The 25679-nt window shown below is 37.2% G+C and overlaps 1 protein-coding gene across 3 annotated transcripts in view; it reads left to right on the plus strand.

The window, feature by feature from the left end:
* The window catches only part of ERLEC1 (endoplasmic reticulum lectin 1), a 41027-nt gene that overhangs the window by 7725 nt on the left and 7623 nt on the right, over positions 1–25679 (plus strand). For all 3 annotated transcript variants that reach the window (XR_014295847.1, XM_082642107.1, XM_082642106.1), the window contains exons 4-13: positions 310–387; positions 528–591; positions 1585–1619; positions 3634–3857; positions 3950–4079; positions 16236–16397; positions 17022–17081; positions 23155–23279; positions 24724–24801; positions 25124–25199. Coding sequence is in view for 2 of the 3 variants with exons in the window: in XM_082642107.1 (XP_082498233.1) it covers positions 310–387; positions 528–591; positions 1585–1619; positions 3634–3857; positions 3950–4079; positions 16236–16397; positions 17022–17081; positions 23155–23279; positions 24724–24801; positions 25124–25199 (1032 nt within the window). In the remaining variant the exon portion in view is untranslated. The remainder of the gene's footprint in view (positions 1–309; positions 388–527; positions 592–1584; positions 1620–3633; positions 3858–3949; positions 4080–16235; positions 16398–17021; positions 17082–23154; positions 23280–24723; positions 24802–25123; positions 25200–25679) is intronic.

Below are 25679 nucleotides of genomic sequence, written 5' to 3' on the forward strand. Positions count from 1 at the left end.
CAATTTTAATTAAAAATGCTGATGGTTATTTTTTTAGGCTGTGTAAAAAATGATCCCTTGGCCAGGTGTTTATTATAGACCCCAGGTATATTTAGACCTACTTCCTTCATAGAATTTTCACATTTAGCTAATTAGTGAAAACAATGAATAGGCTTCAGTAATTTCATATTTTCTGAGGCATAATAATAACTTTCATTTAATGAAAGCTCGCTGTAAATCTTCAGAGAAATCTTCAGTTGCTTAAAATATCAAAAAGGAATTCAGTTGAGTTGTGTGGCTTTTGTACATAAATACATCCATCTGTCTTAGATTGAGTCTTATTGGACTTACGAAGTATGTCACGGAAAACACATTCGGCAGTACCATGAAGAGAAAGAAAGTGGTCAGGTATTTTTTTCTTCAAAATATGAAATATGGAACATTATAAAATGAAAACTTTAATAATGAGATGGATGGTTTTAAACTGTATTCTTTAAAAATGTATTTGCCAAATACTTACTACATTTTTATTTTATTTTTAAATGTAGAAAGTAAATATACACGAGTACTACCTTGGGAATATGTTGGCTAAGAACCTTCTATCCGAAAAAGGTTTGTTTCTACAGAGTGATTTAGTAGTAATGCTGGTATTTGGTTTAAAGTATATGTTCAAATTGGAATTTAAAAGATTTTGTTGGAGACTGTATGAATTTTAAAACACTAAAATAAATTTCTGAACAATCCCATAGAAAACTTTTTCAAAGAGATCTTTTCATTATTTTCTGTTTTAGCAAACATTATGCTTTTTTTCTACCTATTAATAAATTTTTTAAATCTGGTGAGACATACATATCAGTGTTTAATTTTATAGTGTTAGTCTTTTGCTTGGTTTAAGCAACTTTTTATATATGGTAATAGACATGTAGATATATCCCTCAAATTATGAAATATTTTTATTCATCTATATTATTCAAATTGGTCAACTCATTTAAGATTAAACCTTTCACTGAGATAAAAACACTTCAGAAGAAAACTGTCGTGGCCAGTTCTTATGCCTCAAATAGAGTATTTCCTAGATAAAGATGTAATGATTAAATATGACTGTTCTTTCAAAAGAAACCATTTCAAGGAAACTAGCTAAAAGTATGTGTATGTTTTGGGTCTTATTTTTATTTTTATTTTATTTATTTATTGGCTGTGTTGGGTCTTTGTTGCTGTGCGCAGGCTTTTCTCTAGTTGTGGTGAGCGGGGGCTACTCTTCTTTGCGGGGCACAAGCTTCTCATTGCAGTGGCTTCTCTTGTTGCGGAGCACGGGCTCTAGGCACGCAGGCTCAGTAGTTGTGGCTCGTGGGCTCTAGAGCACAGGCTCAGTAGTTGTGGCGCACAAGCTTAGTTGCTCCACAGCATGTGGGATCTTCCCAGACCAGGGACCAGACCCATGTCCCCTGCACTGGCAGGTGGATTCTTAACCACTGTACCACCAGGGAAGTCCAGGTCTTCTTTAGAAAGAAGTTTAAGATTACAAAGTTGATGAAAACTTAGTCATTTATATCTTGTGTATAAGTCACTGGTCATTATTTAACTTACTTTTGTATTAATCCACAGAACAAGAAGCAGAAGAAAAGGAAAAATCAAAAGAGGCAAGTGATAATTGGTGATTTTCAGTCTTAACATCTATTGTTAGACGTCAATTTATACAACTTAATTGACAGAATATAGCCATGTGTTCTTTAACTATCTATCAACTACCTCAAAGGATTTAATCAAAGAAAATTTGCAATATGTTAGATTTTTATGAGAAAAGTTATGCTATAATACTTTTATTAACTTTAAGATCATACAAAAATAAATGAATTTATCAAAGATGTGTCTGGGAAAGTTTCTATAATAGCATTATATCACTTCTGTGCTTCGCAGTGGTTCTTTCCCTCTGGTCAACATTGGAGCTTTTGCATTTTTTCTGTTGTTTGGACCCTATCTCCTATGCATAAAACAGATAAATCATAAATGTAAATAACAAGCTACCAGACTGCAAGCATCTTAAAAGCAAGGACTGTCTTTTTTCTCTTTACCCCACAGTGCAAAGCAGAGTGCCAGACATAATGTAGGCCCTTCATGCATGCATATTGAATGTGAATGCATAATTGATGACTAAAAAATAGGATTGTTTAAAAAGAACAATTCCTTAGGGTGACCAGTTACAGTTTTTAAATGCCCCTGTGGTTCAAGGAATGCTTTATGAATCCGAAGAATTTCCATAAAGTTAAATAACTTATTGGTAGAGGATATTTCTATAAATGGTTTCATACCCTAATGATTCTTTTATTAGAAGTAAAGTTAAACAGCAAAAGGCCTTAAAGATTACTTAAAAGGGATGCCCATAACTTAAAAGGGTGGCTTTGGGGGAGTTGGTAAGCTATGCATAGACACACACAGCATTGCTATTTTAAAAGGTTTTAATTTTACAGACTACCTTTGAGATAAAATATTTATCTCAAAATATTTTTGGCTCTGGAGGATAGCAAGATGGAATTCAAAGTGTGAAATGATCAAGGAAGAGGAAGAAAAGGGTAAGGGAAGAAAACTAACATTTATTGAGCCCCAATTCATAAGCCAGATTCTGTGCCAGGCATGTAACAAAGGGTAATGCTTAATTCTCCCTACAGCCTTTGAGTATATATTATTATTCTACTTTTATGAATGACAAAAACTGAAATTTGGTCAAAGTCATAAGGCTAGTGAATGCAAAGCTTGGATTTTAAACCAGGATTTTCTAATTCTGGACACTAGCATGAAACTAGCATACAAGAAATCTCAAAATATTTTCCCCTGGAAACATTTATTTGTTGCCTGTTTTGGGTACCAAAGTGATACAAGATGAGCTCCCTGCCTCCAAAGAGCTTGCTTGGAGATGATATTAACAATATCTTTTAAAGCCTTTCCATTTAATTTTTCTTGTGTTTATGTCAATAAAAGTATGGGAGCTAACTCCTTAATAATACTTGTCTTCTGGGGTGATCTCCTTTATTCCCCCATTCTGTGAAAATTTCTTCATCTGTCTTTTGCTGGCCACGAATGGATTTATACAGGAGTTTATATGCTGAGAAGTATGTCTGTTAATAACAGGGAAGAAGAGTAAGCAGATCAATGAACCAGCACAGTATTTAGATTCCTGTTTTAGAAGATAGTGTTAACCCTGTAGCCCTACTTTTTGACAAATCAAACTTCAAATCTCTAGAATCTAAATTCTAACATAGGCATCCACTTGAGAGTTTAGTGAAGAAAGCTCTGACCAGCCCAAGTATAGTAAGTTTCTATATTTTATCTTAGTCACTTTATTTAGAACTTTTGAAAATAATTCATACTATGTTATTATAGCCTTTTTTATATAAGTGTACATTTTAATTTTAGCACCAAATAAAAATTTTCTTTTATTCTGTATTAAATTAGCTCTGAAAATATGTATTTGCTCAAATAAGAATATGAATGAAAAGAATAGTAGAGGGAAAGCTTATAGAAAGTACAGAAATGTTACCTTTATAAATGTTAGTTTATGAATAAAATGTAGTTTTCTTCCTTTCAGAATAAGTGCTTCTCCATCCTCACCCCACCTCTATTTCTAATGAAAAGTCTGTCTTATACTCTTTTTTTAAGATTCCCACTAAAAATATCGAAGGTCAGATGACACCCTACTATCCAGTGGGAATGGGAAATGGTACACCTTGTAGTTTGAAACAGAACCGGCCCAGATCAAGTACTGTGATGTACATATGTCATCCTGAATCTAAGCATGAAATTCTTTCAGTAGCTGAAGTTACAACTTGTGAATATGAAGTTGTCATTTTGACACCACTCTTGTGCAGTCATCCTAAATATAGGTAGGATGTGGATTTAATATTTTAAACATGAAATGCACACATGCTTTAAAGTGTCGTTTGCTTAGGTTTAATGCTTTGTTCTCACTGAATAGATTCAGAGCATCTCCTGTGAATGACATATTTTGCCAGTCACTACCAGGATCACCATTTAAACCCCTCACCCTGAGACAGTTGGAACAGCAGGAAGAAATACTGAGGGTGCCTTTTAGGAGAAATAAAGAGGTATGAGAATTATCTAACAGTATTTCTTTCAGTGCTTCCTTTTCCAAATTTCAGAGCATATATCAGTATTTTAATGATTTCTGTGGTATAGTAGTAGTCATTTATTTTCCTGACTCAAAATTGTCAATTCCAATTCTTTTGATTTTAATTCTTTTCCTTATTCTAATACTTCTCAGAAACTATTTTAGCATTCTCTTACACTCATGATTCCATAATTTTCTTTTTTATTAATTTGGCTGTATTGGGTCTTAGTTGCAGCACACGGGATCTTCATTGCAGCTTGTGGGATCTTTCGTTGCAGAGCATGGGCTTCTCTCTAGTTGTGGCACATGGGCTCCAGAGTGCACGGGCTCAATAGTTGCGGTGCATGGGCTCAGTATTTTGGCATGCAGTCTTTGTTATCCCGTGGCATGTGGGATCTTAGTTCCCCAACCAGGGATTGAACCCATGTCCCCTGCATTGGAAGGCAGATTCTTAACCACTGGACCACCAGGAAAGTCCCCCATGATTCCATAGTATTTTAAAGTTTGTCATCCTGTTCATTTCAGTTAAGTTTAATTTTTAGCTAGTTAACTGGACTTCCCAGCTAAGCCTCTTGAAAAAATAGACTGCAGCCTATCTCCTAATGCTTTATTTATTCTTCAGCTCATTGCTATTTATTATCAAACCATATTTCTATCATTCTTCTTAAACTGTTCTTATTAAGGTCAACAGCAATCTTTTGCTTCTAAATTTGCTGAACATATGCATAACTTGAGCTTATCTGAGCATTGGAAGCTTGAACTTTTTCTCCTTTCTTTACTACAGGTCATTATCTCTGGTTCTTTCTGGTTCTGCTCTCCTGTGTACTAGTTCTTTCTCTTATTCCTGCTCCTTAAAATGTTGAACTTCCCCTGGTTCTGTCCGTAGCTGCTTTCTCTCCTTATTGTACATAGTCTCCTTAAGTAAGCTCATCCACAGCCATTCTTTCAATTTCTGTTTCTATGCTCATGAGTTATAAATACACATCTGTAACACTGATCTTTCTCCTGAACTCAAATCACAATCAAATAATTAACATGTATTGAGTCTTTACAACTATTATCTAATCCTTACAATAGCATATAAGATTTACTATTATCCACCTTAACAGGTTAGGGAACTGAGGTTCAGAGAGGGGAAGTGACAAGTGATGGGTTAGAGATTAGAATCAAAGTAGTCTGATTCTAGAACCTGTCCGCTTAACCACCTCTCTCTGCTGCTTCTCCCTTTTGATATGCTGTCTTCCCTTTTCATCTGCATATTGGACGTATATACATTTTCAGTAATCTCAAAGTTAACCATTTTTTTCTCTTTCACACTGACCCTTTTGTTGTCTTCCCCATTGCTTTTAAAGCAGTGTGCTCTACCCAGTTGTCCAAGTCACAAACCTGAGTCATTTTTCTTACCCATCTCTTAATTCATCTCTAACTCTAATCATTTACTCAGTGCTATCAGTGTAATCCACTGACTGCTTTTCAACTCTGTCCTGTCATTAGTTCAGGACCCCATCATTTCCTAAGACCAGAAACTAATGTCCTCATGCATCTTCTTTCTAATTCCTCCGACACAGCTGATAAAATGTTCTTTCTGAAATGAACATTTGATTTTTATTTAATCTTTTGGTAGTTAACATGATCTATACCTCAGGACAAAATCATTGCTCATACAATGATTTTATCAAAGGAGAGACAAGACCATATGTGGGGACTTCCCTGGTGGTCCAGTGGTCAAGACTCCGCGCTGCCAATGAAGAGGGCACAGGTTCAATCCCTGGTCAGGGAAGTAAGGTCTCACATGCCATGTGGCATGGCCAAAAGATTAAAAAAAAAAAAAGACCATTTGTGATCTGGCTTCAGCTTCATCTCTCATCACCATTCCCTTTATCCCAGCTATTTTGAACAACTTAAGAGTTTCCGAAAAGTACCACATTCTTTCCAACCTCCTTGCCTTTGAATATACTGTTTTGCCTCTTCCTCTGTTGTCTTCTCCTCCCTCCCTATATCTGATGAACTAATAGAAGGTCAACACGTGTATGCTTGAAGATGTGCTTCCAGTGTCACTTCCTTTGCAAATGAGCCATGACTTCTAATGGATTACCAACGGAAGAGATCAGTGTTTCCTCTTCTGTGGTCTTGTATTTTATTCAGTCCTCCATTATAGCACTTTTATGGCTAAAATTTGTTGTTTTTCCTATGGTTCTTCATTTAAAGGGAGGGAAAATAAACTATGCTTTTGTTACTGGGGGTTTCCAGCTCCTTGCATGATACCTGGTATGCTGTTAGTACTTTACAGTGGGTTAATTAACATTTAACTGCAAGGCCTTTTTCTCCCCTTCCTCTTGGATACTTACTGCGAAAGTATTGCCAGACTCTTTGTGGATGTTGTGAACCCTGCCATTCTGAGAGGAGGAAAAATTTATCTTAAACTTAATCTGCATTTTATTTGAAGTGATGTATTGAAACATTACAGCTGGAATTCTGTTCTCATCTTCTTCTTGATAGTAGTTTAAGTACTGACAGGTACTTAAAGTCAGCTTGATCAAAATGATTCACAAGTCCAACTTTAACTATTCTCCAAGGAAGAAGTACCAGTTTATTTTTCTTTAATTAACGTGTTTAATCTGCAAGTTGAGAAAAATTATTTTTAAAAAGCTACAGATGGAGCGCTACCCACCACCACTTCCTCCCATCAGGAAACTTGCACAAGCCTCTTAGATAGCTGCATCCACCGAGGGCAGACAGCAGAAGCAAGAAGAACTACAGTCCTGCAGCCGGTGGAACAAAAACCACATTCACAGAAAGATACACAACATGAAAAGGCAGAGGGCCATATACCAGATGAAGGAACAATATAAAGCCCCAGGAAAACAACTAAACGAAGTGGAGATATGAAACCTTCCAGAAAAAGAATTCAGGATAATGATAGTGAAGATGATCCAGGGCCTCGGAAAAAGAATGGAGGCAAAGATTGAGAAGATGCAAGAAGTGTTTAACAAAGACCTAAAAGAATTAAAGAACAAACAGAGATGAACAATACAATAACTGAAATGAAAACTACACTAGAAGGAATCAATAGCAGAATAACTGAGGCAGAAGAACGGGTAAGTGACCTGGAAGACAGAATGATGGAATTACCTGCTGCAGAACCGGAAAAACAAAAAAGAATGAAAAGAAATGAAGACAGCATAACAGACCTCTGGGACAACATTAAACACAACAACATTCGCATTATAGGGGTCCCAGAAGGAGAAGAGAGAGAGAAAGGACCAGAGAAAATATTTGAAGAGATTGTAGTTAAAAACTTCCCTAACATGGGAAAGGAAATAGCCTCCCCAGTCCAGGAAGCGCAGAGAGTCCCATACAGGATAAACCCATGGAGAAACACGCCGAGACACATAGTGATCAAACTGGCAAAAATTAAAGACAAAGAAAAATTACTGAAAGGAGCAAGGGAAAAACGACAAATAAAAGGAAACTCCCATAAGGTTAACAGCTGTTTTCTCAGCAGAAACTCTACAAGCCAGAAGAGAGTGGCATGATAAAGTGATGAAAGGGAAGAACCTACAACCAAGATTACTCTACCCAGCATGGATCTCATTCAGATTCAGTGGAGGAATCAAAAGCTTTACAGACAAGCAAAAGCTAAGAGAATTCAGCAACACCCAACCAGCTTTACAACAAATGCTAAAGGAACTTCTCTAAGTGGGAAACACAAGAGAAGAAAAGGACCTATGAAAACAAACCCAAAACAATTAAGAAAATGGTCATAGGAACATACATATCGATAATTACCTTAAATGTGAATGGATTAAATGCTGCAACCAAAAGACACAGGCTCACTGAATGGATACAAAAAGAAGACCCATATATATGCTGTCTACAAGGGACCCACTTCAGACCTAGGAACACATACAGACTGAAACTGGGGGGATGGAAAAAGATATTCCATGCAAATGGAAATGGAAAGAAAGCTGTAGTAGCAATACTAATATCACATAAAATAGATTTTAAGGGCCTCCCTGGTGGCGCAGTGGTTGAGAGTCCGCCTGCCGATGCAGGGGATACGGGTTCGTGCCCCGGTCTGGGAGGATCCCATATGCCGCGGAGCGGCTGGGCCCGTGAGCCATGGCCGCTGGGCCTGCGCATCCGGAGCCTGTGCTCCGCAACGGGAGAGGCCACAACAGTGAGAGGCCCACATACAGCAAAAAGAAAAAAAAAAAAAAAAAATAGATTTTAAAATAAAGAACGTTGCAAGAGACAAAGAAGGACACTACATAATGATCGATCCAAGAAGAAGATATAACAATTATAAAATACATATGCACCCAACATAGGAGCACCACAATACATAGGGCATCTGCTAACAGCTATAAAAGAGGAAATCGACAGTAACACGATAATAGTGGGGGACTTTAACACCTCACTTAAACCAATGGACAGATCATCCAAAATGAAAATAAATAAGGAAACAGAAACTTTAAACGCACAACAGACCAGATAGATTTAATTGATATTTATAGGACGTTCCATCCAAAAACAGCAGATTACACTTTCTTCTCAAGTGCGCACGGAACATTCTCCAGGATAGATCACATCTTGGGTCACAAATCAAGCCTCAGTAAATTTAAGAAAATTGAAATCATATCAAGCATGTTTTCTGACCACAACACTATGAGATTACAAATGAATTACAGGGAAAAAAACATAAAAACACAAACACATGGAGGCTAAGCAATACGTTACTAAATAACCAAGAGATCACTGAAGAAATCAAAGAGGAAGTCAAAAAATACCTAGAGAAAAATGACACAGAAAACACGATGATCCAAAACCTATGGGATGCAGCAAAAGCAGTTCTAAGAGGGAAGTTTATAGCTATACAAGCCTACCGCAAGAAACAAGAAAAATCTCAAAAACACCTAACGTTACACCTAAAGGAACTAGAGAAAGAAGAACAAACAAAACCCAAAGTAAGCAGAAGGAAAGAAATCATAAAGATCAGAGCAGAAATAAAAAATAGAAACAAAACAATAGCAAAGATCAATAAAACTAAAAGCTGGTTCTTTGAGAATATAAAATTGATAAACCATTAGCCACACTCAAGAAAAAGAGGGAGAGGACGCAAATCAATAAAATTAGAAATGAAAAAGGAGAAGTTATAACAGACACCGCAGAAATACAAAGCATCCTAAGAGACTACTACAAGCAACTCTATGCTAATAAAATGGACAACCTGGAAGAAATGGACAAATTCTTAGAAAGGTATAACCTTCCAAGACTGAACCAGGAAGAAACAGAAAATATGAACAGACCAATCACAAGTAATGAAATTGAAACTGTGATTAAAAATCTTCCAACAGGGGCTTCCCTGCTGGTGCAGTGGTTGAGAGTCTGCCTGCCGATGCAGGGGACACGGGTTCGTGCCCCGGTCCGGGAAGATCCCACGTGCCGCCCAGTGGCTGGGCCCGTGAGCCATGGCCGCTGAGCCTGCACATCTGGAGCCTGTGCTCCACAACAGGAGAGGCCACAACAGTGAGAGGCCCACGCACCGCAAAAAAATAAATAAATAAATATTACCATTTGTAAATGGGGAAACTGAGGCTTAAGGAGGTTTCTTTCCAAGATAACAGGACAAACACAATAAATTTATTAAAAAGAAAATCTTCCAACACACAAAAGTCCAGGACCAGATGGCTTTACAGGTGAATTCTATCAAACATTTAGAGAAGAGCTAACACCCATCCTTCTCAAACTCTTCCAAAAAATTGCAGAGGAAGGAACACTCCCAAACTCATTCTATGAGGCCACCATCACCCTGATACCAAAACCAGACAAAGATACTACAAAAAAAGAAAATTAGAGACCAATATCACTGATGAATATAGATGCAAAAATCCTCAACAAAATACTAGCAAACAGAATCCAACAACACATTAAAAGGATCATACACCATGATCAAGTGGGATTTATCCCAGGGATGCAAGGATTCTTCAATATACGCAAATCAATCAATGTGATACAAATGCCAATTTGTGGTATTAACAAATTGAGGAATAAAAACCATATGATCATCTCAATAGATGCAGAAAAAGCTTTTGACAAAATTCAACACCAATTTATGATAAAAACTCTCCAGAAGTGGACATAGAGGGAACCTACCTCAACATAATAAAGGCAATATATGACAGACCCACAGCAAACATCATTCTCATTGGTGAAAAAAAAGCATTTCCTCTAAGATCAGGATCAAGACAAGGATGTCCACTCTCACCACTATTACTCAATATAGTTTTGGAAGTCCTAGCCACAGCAATCAGAGAAGAAAAAGAAATAAAAGGAATACAAATTGGAAAAGAAGAAGTAAAACTGTCACTGTTCGCAAATGACATGATACTATACACAGAGAATCGTAAAGATGGTACCAGAAAACTACTAGAGCTAATCAATGAATTTGGTAAAGTTCCAGGATACAAAATTAATGCACAGAAATCTCTTTCATTCTTATACACTAATGATGAAAAAACTGAAAGAGAAATTAAGGAAACTCTTGCATTTACCATTGCAACAAAAAGAGTAAAATACCTAGGGAGAAAATAGACCTGTGTGCAGAAAATTATAAGACACTGATGAAAGAAATTAAAGGTGATACAAACAGATGGAGAGATATACCATGTTCTTGGATTGGAAGAATCAATATTGTGAAAATGACTATACTACCCAAAGCAATCTACAGATTCAATGCAATCCCTATCAAATTACCAATGGCATTTTTTACAGAACTAGAACAAAAAATCTTCAAACCTGTATGGAGACACAAAAGACCCTGCTAGCCAAAGCAGTCTTGAGGGAAAAAAACGGAGCTGGAGGAATCAGACTCCCTGACTTCAGACTATACTACAGAGCTACAGTAATCAAGACAATATGATACTGGCACAGAAACAGAAACATAGATAAATGGAACAAGATACAAAGCCCAGAGATAAACCTACGCACCTATAGTCAACTAATCTATGACTATGACAAAGGAGGCAAAGATATACAATAGAGAAAAGACAGTCTCTTCAATACGTGGTGCAGGGAAAACTGGACAGCTACATGTAAAAGAATGAAAGTAGAACACTCCCTAACACCACACACAAAAATAAACTCAAAATGGATTAGAGACCTAAATGTAAGACCAGACACTGTAAAACTCTTAGAGGTAAACATAGGAAGAACACTCTTTTTTTTTTTTTTTTTTTTTTTTTTTTGGTGGTACACGGGCCTCTCACTGTTGTGGCCTCTCCCGCTGCGGAGCACAGGCTCCGGACGCACAGGCTTAGCAGCCATGGCTCACTGGCCCAGCCACTCCGCAGCATGTGGGATCTTCCCGGACCGGGGCACGAACCCATGTCCCCTGCATCGGCAAGCGGACTCTCAACCACTGCGCCACCCGGGAAGCCTGGAAGAACACTCTGACATAAATCACAGCAAGATCTTTTTGGATCCACCTCTTAGAGTAATGGAAATAAAAATGAAAACAAATGAGACCTAATGAAACTTCAAAGTTTTTGCACAGCAAAGGAAACCATAAACAAGACAAAAAGACAACCCTCAGAATGGGAGAAAACATTTGCAAACGAACCAATGGACAAAGGATTAATCTCCAAAATATATAAACAGCTCATGCAGCTCAATATTAAAAAAACAAACAACCCAACCTAAAAATGGGCAGAAGACCTAAATAGACATTTCTCCAAAGAAGACATACAGATGCCCAAGAAGCACATGAAAAGCTGGTCAACATCACTAATTATTAGGGAAATGCAAATCAAAACTACAATGAGATATCACCTCATACCAGTTAGAATGGGCATCATCAGAAAATCTACAAGCAACAAATGCTGGAGAGGTTGTGGAGAAAAGGGAACCCCCTTGCACTGTTGCTGGGAATGTTAGTTGATACAGCCACTATGGAGAACAGTATGAAAGTTCCTTCAAAACTAAAAATAAAATTTCCATATGATCCAGCAATCCCACTACTGGGCATATACCCAGAGAAAACCATAATTCAAAAAGACACATGCACCCCAATGTTCATTGCAGCACTATTTTCAATAGCCAGGTCATTGAAGCAACCTAAATGCCCATCGACAGACAAATGGATAAAGAAGATATGGTACATATATACAGTGGAATATTACTCAGCCATAAAAAGGAACAAAATTGGATCATTTGTTGAGACATAGATGGACCTAGAGACTGTCATACAGAGTGAAGTAAGTCAGAAAGAAAAAAATAAATATCGTATATTAACACATATATGTGGAACCTAGAAAAATGGTACAGATGAACCGGTTTGCAGGGCAGAAATAGAGACACAGATGTAGAGAACAAACATATGGACACCAAGGGGGGAAAGTGGTGGGGGGTGAGTTGGGGGTGGTGGTGTGATGAATTAGGTGATTGTGATTGACATGTATACACTGATGTGTATAAAATTGATGACTAATAAGCACCTGCTGTATAAAAAAAATTTTTTTAAAGAAAAGAAAAAACAAAAAGAGCTACAGATAATGGGCTTCCCTGGTGGTGCAGTGGTTAAGAATCCGCCTACCAGTGTGGGGGACACGGGTTTGAGCCCTGGTCCGGGAAGATTCCACATGCCACAGAGCAACTAAGCCCGTGTGCCACAACTGCTGAGCCCTCTTGCCACAACTACTGAAGCTTGCATGCCTAGAGCCCATGCTCCGCAATAAGAGAAGCCACCGCAATGAGAAGCCCGCACACCGCAATGAATAGTAGCCCCCGCTCAACACAACTAGAGAAAGCCCACGTGCAGCAACGAAAACCCAATGCAGCCAAATAAATAAATAAATTCATTAAAAATAAAGCTACTGATGATAATGCTCTCTAAATACTTAGCATCTTTAGTGTACATGAAAATCTTAGCTAATACTGTAGGATGAGTGATTACTTTAAACTGATCATCTTCAGAATAATTTTTTTAGAAACTTAGCTTATTACACATAACTTTTCTTTAAAAATATTGATATTTGGCATATGGTTTGCCTTTTAAGTGTGAATCAAGCTTTACCATAAAAAATTTTTTTCTTTTTTAAACATAATACATATCTGGCTATCAGAATTTTGGTTTGATGTTCTGCCTGTGTTATTACGTTAAATTAATTTGGAAATTACTGGATTTATTAAGAATCTATTTTATGAATTTCCAAACCCTGCTATAAAAACTACTATCATCTTGCTTTTATTGGAGTAGTTTTCCTTAAAAATGAAAGTAGATGTTCTGTCCACAAGAAGGAATAATAAATTGTCATTCTTCTTTTCTTCCTACCTCTTCCCCTTTTCTCATCTGCAGGTTTCCCTATGTATTATTATTCCTTTGTTCACTAACCTTACTATAGGTCTCATGTATTCTAAGTAATTACTTTAGTCTATTAAACCTTCGCTCCTTATGAGTAGTAACTATGTCTGCTGCTTTTTTTTTTTTTTTTTTTTTTGCTTTAGATGATCATTTTTATGGGTATCAGTGTCCCAGTGTCTTACATGGTCAAGTACTACCTTACAAAGTACATCTTCTACTAGAAGATTTATAGCTGATTCACAAAGTTATTTAAAATTGATCTCAGGTCTCTTGCTGTTGTAATTGTTGAAGACCCTGTAAATTTGATGTAAGATTCTTGGGTAGAGCAAAAGAAAAAAGAAAAAAAACAGAGACAGAAGAATAGGGTCGGTACTTCATTTTTAATACTCCATACTGAAAATACTGCCAGGAGCGTAGTAGTAGGCTCTGAATATAGAAAGAGTTATATGTAAAATTCAAGGTTCTTTCAAAAAACAAGAAGCCGGCCTTTCTCACCTTCTGAGATGGCCCACACTCTGTCTGTGGAGTGTGTTTCTCTCTATATAAATCCACTTCTTACCTATCACTTTGTCTCTCACTAAATTCTTTCTGTGATGAGACAACAAGAAACTGAGCTTCATTAAGTCCTGAAACCAGAGCAGACACATGACAGGAGAATGTATGCATCCTGAGTTGATCCCTGGAAAAGCTGGTTGTATTTGGGGAACTCAAAAGATTAAGCCAGATTTTGAGTTTTTAGGAGGCCTCTACCCCATTGAATAATCCAGTCACTGTTCCAGATGAGCCCAGCCTTTGAGTCACCTCAGCCCAGAACTATGTGAGTGAATAATAACTTCCAGGTTATTACAACCTCCAGCCATTTAGGTTTTCCCATTTGAGGCCCCAGATTTCATGCAGCAGGAACAGGACATATGTGTTATGTCCTGTCTGAATTCCAGACCTAAGAATCTATGAGTATAATAAAATGGTTGTTTTATTATGTAAAACAAAACAAAACAAGAAGCCATCTTGGCAATCTTTGTTCTTAGTATTGGAGGAGAGAGAGGATAAGGTCATTGGTTTCCAGAGTAACCATCCAGTGAATCCTACAAGCTGAAAAAGAAGACGAGAACCACAATTGGTCAGTGGCAACTACAGCGGGTGAAAAAAGAGTCTATACATTTTACTGTTTAATTTTTTAAAATTATTTTATTTTTATTTTATTATTTTATTCAGTTAGTTGGTACACTCACTTCTTCAATTCTGGTCTGGATTCATTTCCTCTCTGCTTACTGTGAGTACCCAGTTAACAACTCATTAGCCTCTTTAATAACTCTCCTCTTCTCTCCACCTGACTTGTCACTCCCTTATGTTAGATTCACTTCGTCTGTGGCCTGGGTTATTGCAGCTCCTAACTTGACTCTCCACCTCCAGATTTGTTCTTACCATTCCTTCTTCCCTGCCCATGCTAAAGTAATTACTTAAAAATCTGATCATACCATATCTTTGCCTAAAACCTAAAAGATAATGTCCAAACTTCTTAGCATTACATAGTTTTCTATCTATAGTGCCTGCTTCTCTCTGGTTTTAAATATCATACCATACCATACATCTTTGCTCTTACATCTTCTTCAGGTTCACATGCATATGCACACACACAAAACACATACACAGACATTCACGTAAGTCACAAATTATTAATGTTTCATGAATCAATCAAGGGCTTTCTCTTTGTGAAGTCTTCGTGTTTCAGTTCTTTGTCAAAGTCTACCTGAATCACCCCTACCTCTGTGAATCTGCTTTTCCCTGTACCCTTCCTTTATTAAACTGCAGTTTCCTCCAGGGCAACAACCAGGTCCTACTACATTTGAATAATGATAACTAATATTCATATTTGTCCCACTCAGCTCTTTATTAGCCTGCTTGTTATCCTTTCTTTACCCATAGTAATCACATTTCCAAAACTAAATGTAGAAACACAAAATCTAACGTGTAGCAAAGTACTTAATAAAAATAAGAGACGAAATATGTGAAGTGGAAATTATCTCTCTATGTTAAGAAAGGTCACCATGCCCCTAACTGGTAAATGGAACTAACATTTGCCTAGAGCTTTCTCTATGCTATTAAGTGTTGCAAAATTCATTTTTTAAAACACATTAAAAATGAGTGGACAGGGACTTACCTGGTGGTGCAGTGGTTAAGAATCCACCTGCCGGGCTTCCCTGGTGGCGCAGTGGTTAAGAGTCCGCCTGCCAATGCAGGGGACATAAGTTCGTACCCCAGTCCGGGAAGCTCCCACATGCCGCGGAACGGCTGGGCCCGTGAGCCATGGCCACTGAGCCTGCACGTCCAGAGCCTGTGCTCCGCAAGAGAAGAGGCCACAACAGTGAGAGGCCCACGTACCACAAAAATAAAATGTTAAGAATCCACCTGCCAATGCAGGGGACACGGGTTCGAGCCCTGGTCCAGGAAGATCCCACATGCCATGGAGCAACTAAGCCCACGTGCCACAACTACTAAGGCCATGTGCCTAGAGTGCATGCTCCACAATAAGAGAAGCCACCATAGTGAGAAGCCCGCATGCCGCAACGAAGAATAGCCCCCACTCGCCACAACTAGCGAAAGCCCGCGTGCAGCAACAAAGACCTGATGCAGCCAAAAATAAATAATTTTTAAAAAATGAGTGGACATTTTTTTTCCAAATTTTCTGAAGTTTAAAAATAATAATTTAAGTCATACTGAAAAACTTTTTGTGGCAAAGAAGCCCTTAAACATATGTTTATTTAATTTTAGGAAGATATGCAATCAACTAAGGAAGAGAGATTTCCAGCAATCCACAAACCCATTGCTGTTGGTTCTCAGCCAATGCTCACAGTTGGAACAACCCACATATCCAAATTGACAGATGACCAACTCATAAAAGAGTTCCTTAGTGGTTCCTACTGCTTTCACGGGGTGAGAAGTGAACCATCAGTTTAAGTATTTATCTTACAGCTTTCACTTGTGTGTTATTTATCAAGGGGCATTAGTAGCACTGAAATAGATTTTTTGTCTATAGACAAATGGCAGGATTCTGGAAGCTTCCCAATGGACATTTCCTTTCTGCATCTCATTATAATCCAATGCATAGCCATTATATTCTCTTTACTCACAGGCTAAAACGATGTTTACTTGACAAAAATATATATATATTTAAGTACTTCATATGTGATTCTGGCTAATTGCTGGAATGGGCATCAGTGATTGTGTAGCCTACATTTTGGTTATGTAGCAATCACATTTAAAACTTGAGCTAATATGTACAAAGGTAAAATTTTGCCCCTAAGAACTCCAGTGGGAAATACGCTTATAAGTGGAATTTTCATTTTACTTTATTTTACCAGGGTGGTACAGCAATTATTCTCTAATAATGTCTGCTTTTTAAGTTTATCAGTAATGTTTAATTTTGATTTTCAACCATATTGCTAGTACAGTTTTTTTTAATTATATATATGTCCATCACTATCATGTGGCAGTATTGAGACAGACCCCAATATGCCTTTCTCTGTACTGTAACTTGATCTGTTTCCTTTCCTGTAGGGTGTTGGTTGGTGGAAATATGAATTCTGCTATGGCAAACATGTACATCAATACCATGAGGTATAGAACAGCGTTTATATCATTCTACCACTAGGCGGATTAAAGTTTCAAAAATCTTTTGTGGAAAAAAAGGGGTGGGGGTTGGTGTTACTTTTAATTATAAGATGATTTTAATATGGAAATATTCATCAAAGTGTCTCTAAATTCTGGAAAATGGAAAACTTGGTGTCAGTTAAGACTAAGTCAATCATCTTAAAGTAACGTTATGTATTAACTACTCAGATTCTTGTATTACTGTGAGCCTGGAGGAATAATAAGCTACAGTGACTAACCTCTTTAGCTTTGACCAAGAAATTAGTCATTGTTATAACTCATTATTAAATTAAGTGAATGGTAAGATAGTATATCACTAGAGTTAGTAAAATAGGATAAATACAGCAGGTTTCTCAACTAAAAGAAGGTACCATATCATCTAAGCTTAAAATAAAATAAGTTTTAAGATTAAATGCACTGGCTCTTTATTCTTCCTTTTCCTTATAATTTCATAAATCAGTGTTCTCCCACACTTGAGCCAAAGCTGCTTAAATTCTGAAATTCAAGCCCCAGTAGTTTTGTCATTGTTGTAGTTTGTTTAGTAAGGTAAACTACTAGACATGGAAAACAAACATTAATAAATATTGATCTGTTTTAAAAGGCTCTTTTTATTCCCCCAAATAAATAACAACTGGTAATTAGAAAATACTGTATTTGCCCTCTTGAGATGTTTTGAGCTGATCTTAAATTTCAAGATGGATCATAATGGGAAAGATCAACTCACTTTCCACATTTAAATCACTCCAAATTTATGAGGCGTCTGTAAACTAGAACATTTTATTTTTCACTTAAGCCTGAGATATTCCATTTCACTATGCTTTCCATTTATTCTTGCTGCTTGGATGTTTTACTTTTTTTTTTATTATTACAAAAAAAGATAAAGTGTCATCTAAGTACAGTCCAGATAATACGCAGTGGCTTTTTTTTTTAATTAAAGGAATATATGCCAGAAATATAGAATGAAAATAAAATTTTCCTCCACCGTTGTCCCATTTTTCAAAAGTAACAGCTGGGGCTTCCCTGATGGCTCAGTGCTTAGTAATCTGCCTGCCAGTGCAGGGGACTCTGGTTCGAGCCCTGGTCCAGGAAGATCCTACATGCCGCAGAGCAACTAAGCCCGTGCACCACGACTAATGAGCCTGAGCTCTAGAGCCTACAAGCCACAACTACTGAGCTGGCATGCCACAACTACTGAAGCCCATGTGCCTAGAGCCTGTGCTCCACAACAAGAGAAGCCACCACAGTGAGAAACCCGGGCACCACAACGAAGGGTAGCCACCACTCGCTGCAACTAGAGAAACCCCATGTGCAGCAACAAAGACACAACACAGCCAAAAATAAAAACAAACTGAAGCAGAAAAACCATATGATCATCTCAATAGATGCAGAAAAAGCTTTTGACAAAATTCAACACCCATTTATGATAAAAACGCTTCAGAAAGTAGGCACAGAGGGAACTTACCTCAACATAATAAAGGCCATATATGACAAACCCACAGCCAACATCATTCTCAATGGTGAAAAATTGAAACCATTTCCACTAAGATCAGGAACAAGACAAGGTTGCCCACTCTCACCACTATTCAACATAGTTTTGGAAGTTTTAGCCACAACAATCACAGATGAAAAAGAAATGAATCCACTTTGGAAAAGAAGTAAAACTGTCACTGTATGCAGATGACATGATACGATTCATAGAGAGTCCTAAAGATGCTACCAGAAAACTACTAGAGCTCATCAATGAATTTGGTAAAGTAGCAGGATACAAAATTAATGTACAGAAATCTCTTACACTAATGATGAAAAATCTGAAAGAGAAATTAAGGAAACACTCCCATTTACCACTGCAACAAAAAGAGTAAAATGCCTAGGGATAAATCTACCTAAGGAGACAAAAGACCTGTATGCAGAAAACTATAAGACACTGATGAAAGAAATTAAAGATGATACCAACAGATGGAGAGATATACCATGTTCTTGGATTGGAAGATCAACAATGTAGAAATGACTATACTACCCAAAGCAATCTACAGATTCAGTGCAATCCCTATCAAACTACCAATGGCATTTTTCACAGAACTAGAACAAAAAATTTCACAATTTGTATGGAAACACAAAAGACCCCGAATAGCCAAAGCAAACTTGAGAAAGAAAAGCAGAGCTGGAGGAATCAGGCTCCCTGACTTCAGACTATACTACAAAGCTACAGTAATCAAGACAATATGGTACTGGCACAAAAACAGAAATGTATCAGTGGAACAGGATAGAAAGCCCAGAGGTAAACCCACGTACCTGTGGTCAACTAATCTATGACAAAGGAGGCAAGGATATGACTAATCTATGACAAAGGAGGCAAGGATATACAATGCAGAAAAGACAGTTTCTTCAATAAGTGGTGCTGGGAAAACTGGACAGCTACATGTAAAAGAATGAAATTAGAAAACTCCCTAACACCATACACAAAAATAAACTCAAAATGGATTAGAGACCTAAATGTAAGACCAGACACTGTAAAACTCTTAAGAGGAAAACACAGGAAGAACACTCTTTGACATAAATCACAGCAAGACCTTTTTTGATCCACCTCCTAGAGTAATGGAAATAAAAACAAAAATAAACAAATGGGACCTAATGAAACTTAAAAGCTTTTGCACAGCAGAGGAAACCATAAACGACAAAAAGACAACCCTCAGAATGGGAGACAATATTTGCAAATGAATCAATGGACAAAGGATTAATCTCCAAAATATATAAACAGCTCATGCAACTCTATATTAAAAAGACAAACAACCCAACCTAAAACTGGGCACAAGGCCTAAATAGACATTTCTCCAAAGAAGACATACAGATGGCCAAGAAGCACATGAAAAGCTGGTCAACATCACTAATTATTAGAGAAATGCAAATCAAAACTACAATGAGGTATCAACCTCACACCAGTTAGAATGGGCACCATCACAAAATCTACAAGCAATAAATGCTGGAGTGGGTGTGGAGAAAAGGGAACCCTCTTGCACTGTTGGTGGGAATCTAAATTGATACAGCCACTATGGAGAACAATATGGAGGTTATTTAAAGAACTAAGAATTATCATATGATCCAGCAATCCCACTACTGGGCATATACCCAGAGAAAACCATAATTCAAAATGACAGGGCTTCCCTGGTGGCACAGTGGTTGAGAGTCCGCCTGCCGATGCAGGGGACACGGGTTCGTGCCCCTTTCTGGGAAGATCCCACATGCCGCGGAGCGGCTGGGCCCGTGAGCCATGGCCGCTGGGCCTGCGCGTCCAGAGCCTGTGCTCCGCAGCGGGAGAGGCCACAACAGTGAGAGGCCCACGTACCGCAAAAAAAAAAAAAAATGACATGTGGGCTTCCCTGTTGGCACATTGGTTGAGAATCTGCCTGCCAATGCAGGAGACACGGGTTCAAGCCCTGGTCTGGGAAGATCCCACGCGTCTGGAGCATGTGCTCCGCAACAAGAGAGGCCACGATAGTGAGAGGCCCTCTCATCGCGATGAAGAGTGGCCCCCACTTGCCGCAACTAGAGAAAGCCCTCGCACAGAAACAAAGACCCAACACAGCCAAAAATAAATTAATTTTTAAAAAACCACAATGAAATATCTTTTAAAAAAAAAAAGACACATGCACCCCAGTGTTCATTGCAGCACTATGTAGAATAACCAGGTCATGGAAGCAACCTAAGTGCCCACCAACAGACGAATGGATAAAGAAGATGTGGTAAATATATACAATGGAATATTACTCAGCCATAAAAAGGAACGAAATTGGTCATTTGTAGAGACGTGGATGGATCTAGAGACTGTCATACAGAGTAAAGTAAGTTAGAAAGAGAAAAGTATCACATATTAACGCATATATGTGTGACCTAGAAAAATGTTACAGATCAGCCAGTTTGCAGGGCAGAAATTGAGACACAGATGTATAGAACAAATGTATGGACACCAAGGGAGTAAAGCAGTGGAGGGGTACGGGGGGTGGTGTGATGAGTTGGGCTATTGGGATTGACATATATACACTGATGTGTATAAAATGGATGACTAATAAGGACCTGCTGTATAAAAAAATAAAATTTAAAAATTAAAAAAAAAAAAGGAGCAGCTGATTCGGGGACTCTGGCTCACTCAGGCCGGGGGGAGGGAGGGGTACGGAAAATAAATAAATAAATAATAATAAAAAATAAAATTTAAAAAATAAATTTAAAAAAAAGTAACAACTGTTAACTTTTTCTTAGCTAACCCACCACAAGGGAACAAAATGCCTATATGTAAATGTTGATATAACCTTTTTATTTATACAGAAGGGATATCCTAAATGCACTGCTCAGCACTTGTTCTTTTCACCTAGTATCTTGGAGATCTTTCCATGCCAGCAACAGCTGATCTTATTTTTTTCAGCAGGTTCAGAGGATTATGTCTATACCCACAGTATATTTAGCCAGACATGTATTGATGAGCCTTTGAGTTGTTTCCAGTTTTTGCTGTGACAGCATCTTAGTGAGCATTTTTAAATAGTTGTGTTTGTGAACTTTTGCAAGTATATTCATAGGGCACATTTCTAGAAGTGTACTTGCTAGGTCAATATGTATGCATACTGAACAGTTGCCTTCCAAAGGGTTGGACCAGTTTACATTTCCATTAACAATGGCTGTTTTCGTATACACTTGCCAACACTAGGTTTTATCAAACTTATTTTAGCCAAGGTCATGTAACCTAGAACTTTTTTTTTTCTTTTTGTTTAAATTTATTTGGTTGCACCAGGTTTTAGTTTCAGCATCCGGGATCTTCATTGCTGCGTGTGGGATCTTTAGTTGCAGGATGCAGGCTCTTAGTTGTAGCATGTGGGATCTAGTTCCCTGACCAGGGATCAAACAAGGGCCCCCTGCATTGGGAGCACAGAGTCTTGACCACTGGACCACCAGGGAAGTCCCTAGAACTTCTTGAAGAACTCTGGTAGGAGCTTTGGGAGACAGAAAAATAATAGTAGCTAACAAATATAGTGCTCACTGTATACCAGGCATTGTTCTAAGTACTTTACACATATCAACTCATTTAATGCTCATAACAGTTCTGAGAGATGAGTATTGTTACTCCAAGATGAGGAAACTGAAGCAAAGATTTAGTAACTTGCCTAAAATCGCATAGGTAGTAAATGGTCAAACTAAAATTCAAACCCAGGCACTCTTGTTCCATATCCAACCTCTTAATTCACTGTGCAGCTCTAATCCCTTTCTCTCTAGAAATTTACAGTGTAGTTGCTAAAAGAACGTTTAATGGCTCTCTCTTCCACTAGGCAGTAAGCTCCACTGTAGCAGTGGCTGTGGCTGTTTCCTTTGCCTCTGTAAGGGTTTTTAGTTCTACTAATCAGATGTATACTAGTTAGTGCCCAGCATGGTCCCTGGCATAAAATATAAAGAAGAAAAGGAAGGAAAAGGAACGGAAAGAAAGTGAGAGAGAAGGAAGTCCACATATAGGACAATATGTAGTGCATCGTGTCAAATGAGTAGTGTGAAAACTAGTATAACTTGAAGGTTTGCATTTTAAAGAGTAGTATGAAGATAGGCTCAGTGTGGCTACAGGGTAAGAGATAGAGGCCAAATATTTAAGTAAGAATCACAGTAGTATGTGGTTGTATTATCTAGGTATGAGAGATTAAACTCTTAGTTGGGGGTGAGATGTTGACAATGGACATGTAGAGAAAGAGTGAAGTGAAGAACATTTCCAGGAAAATAATTGACAGGACTGATAAATGTAGGAGAGAAAGGAAATAGAAGAGTCAAAAATAACTACATCAGGACCTAACCTGACTAGAAAGTACTAGTTTCATAATTCAGAGAAACAAGGAGTAAAGAATAATGAGCTCAAATTTCTACTAATTGAGAAGTTTGACTAACATTATCACGTCTAAACATAGATATCCAGTGTGCAGATGAAGATAAGATCTATAGCTTGTAGGCCATCAGCATAAATGTCACCTTGATGTCAAGCATGCATTGTCACAAATATTTTTTTATATATTAGGACAAGGATAGTGGGAAAACCTCTGTGGTTGTGGGAACATGGAACCAAGAAGAACATATTGAATGGGCTAAGAAGAATACTGCTAGAGCCTATCACCTTCAAGACGATGGTACCCAGACAGTCAGGTAAATATTAACTTTATTTGCCTTTAGATCTTAGAATATTTAAAACTCAGAATATTGAAAAACATAAATTTAAAGTAAAATATCTGGTCAGCTTTTCTCAAGGACATTTTTTAGGTTAGTTTTCTTTTTGAGAGGGAACAACATAGTGTAATAGTTAAGAGCACAGTTTCTGAAGTCAGATACCCTGTATTCAAATACTGGCGATTCACTTACTACCTTGGGCAAATTACATAATCTTCATAAGCCTCACTTTTCTTGCCTAGTAGTATCTGCCTCAGAGAATTGTTATGACATTTAAATGAGGTAATTCATGTAAAGTGTAGTGCCTGGCAATTGCATGCAATAAACTTTGGCTGCTGCCTTTGACAGTGGTGGTGTATGGTAATGAGAGTGGAGGTGGCGCTAGTAACACTGGTACAATTCCAGGTATTAGGTCTAAGGATGTTATAAACATTTTCCCCCTTCATGTGTAATCGCTACCACTTTAAGTTACTTAACTCTATTTAAATATACTCCAGCATTTCCCTTTGTTACTTAAAGTGGGGTAATGGTTGAAAATTGTTAAACAATGGTTTTTTGAAAAACTACCTCACATCTCTTTTGGGCTTTTAGGTTTATCTTGTTATAGCAGAAGTAAATTAATCTCTTCTTTCCCAAGAATAACTAAACTTTAGCTTTTCTTATAGTCCATAACCCAGTGAATTTTAAATTATTCATTCTTCTTCCTTCTCAGGTGTTAACTTTGTCCTTCCTAGCATAGATGGTATTGAGAGAGTCGGTTTTCAGAATGTGCTGACTTCTTGGACTGACCAAAATCAAAATTAGCAAAATTAAGAGATAGGTATTTAAGTATTAATATACTAAACGGATCAGTTTTTTAAATGTTTATATGTTTCAAGTGAAAATAGCTCATGGTATCATGTGCAACAAATATTGAAGCACAGGAGTGTGAAGCTAGCAAAATTAAAACTTGTCTTTGGTTCCTGCTCTTTGGAATTTATAGCTTAGCCTAGGCTTTACCTTTGTACACCTGCATTACAGTATTTTAATGAGTGGAGCTGAATGGAGGATGGGAAGACGGGGAAACTGTTCCACAAAGGAAACAATATACAGGGCTGGGGAAATGGTTAGCTTTAAAAGAAAACTTTTTTAAAAGCAATTTAACCTTAACTATTTGTATACAAATAAATAATGTGCAAGTTAAAGATCATTCTTATTAAACCACTAAGAAGTATCTCAACTTTGTATTATTTATAGAAGCTGAAAGACTTCCTCTGTGACATAACCTTAAAAATATGTATTTTTAAGGAGTATTTTATAGTCAAATTTTTTTTTAACTAATGCAAAACTGATCCCTCTAACCATCTTCTCACCCTACCCATTACAATTACTCTGAATGAGTGAAGTTTTAGTTTAATAAAGCTTGTGTGTTTTTCTGATTCAGGATGGTGTCACATTTTTATGGGAATGGAGATATATGTGATATAACTGACAAACCAAGACAGGTGACTGTAAAACTAAAGTAAGTTAGACCATCAAATCATGCTTTATGTCTTTCTCTTTAGTCTGCTTCCTATGGGCAAAAGATTATATAAATATATAATTATGGATAATTATATTTATTCATAATAATATGGATTTGTCATAAAATACTGTTTTATTATAAAATAGTAAAATCATAATTGTGATATAATTGTTATTTATAAGTTATTATCATTAAATTATTTCAATTATTTATTAAATTATACAGAATCACTTACAAGGCATTTTTATCCTTGAGAGGAAAACAATTTAAAACAATTTTGTATCGTTTGGGCAGTGCCTTAAAGTACTCTCTGTTTTAGGTGTAAAGAATCAGATTCTCCTCATGCTGTTACTGTATATATGCTAGAGCCTCACTCCTGTCAGTATATCCTTGGGGTAAGTGAAAAACTAATATTCAGGAATTCAGTTTTGGGCCACATTTTAATTTTTAGCATTAAGTCTAGAAAGGACCTTCAGTAGTCTCCAAAGTTTAATATAGCCCTCATATACTACTTGTAAAAATTAACATTTTTTTAATTGAGGTATAATTTACATAAAGTAAAATGCAAAGTTCTTAAGTGTTGAGTCTGATGAGTTTTGACAGTTTTATATACCCATTTAACTATTACCCAAAACAAGGTATCTATCACTGCAGAAAATTTTCTTATACCCCTTTCCTGTCAATACCCCTCAATTCCCAAAGATACTCCTTTCTATTTTCTGATAGTATAGATCAGTTTTACCTCTTTTTTGATTCCATATGAATGGGATCATATAGTCTATAATGTTTTATGCCTGGCCTCTTTGACTCAGCATGTCTTTTAGACTCAGCCTTTGTTTTCATCATTTTACTCCTGCCAGCAATATATGAGAGTC

Source organism: Mesoplodon mirus (genome assembly GCF_964341445.2).
Source record: "Mesoplodon mirus genome assembly, chromosome: 14".
In the NCBI taxonomy this organism is placed as follows: Eukaryota; Metazoa; Chordata; class Mammalia; order Artiodactyla; family Ziphiidae; genus Mesoplodon; species Mesoplodon mirus.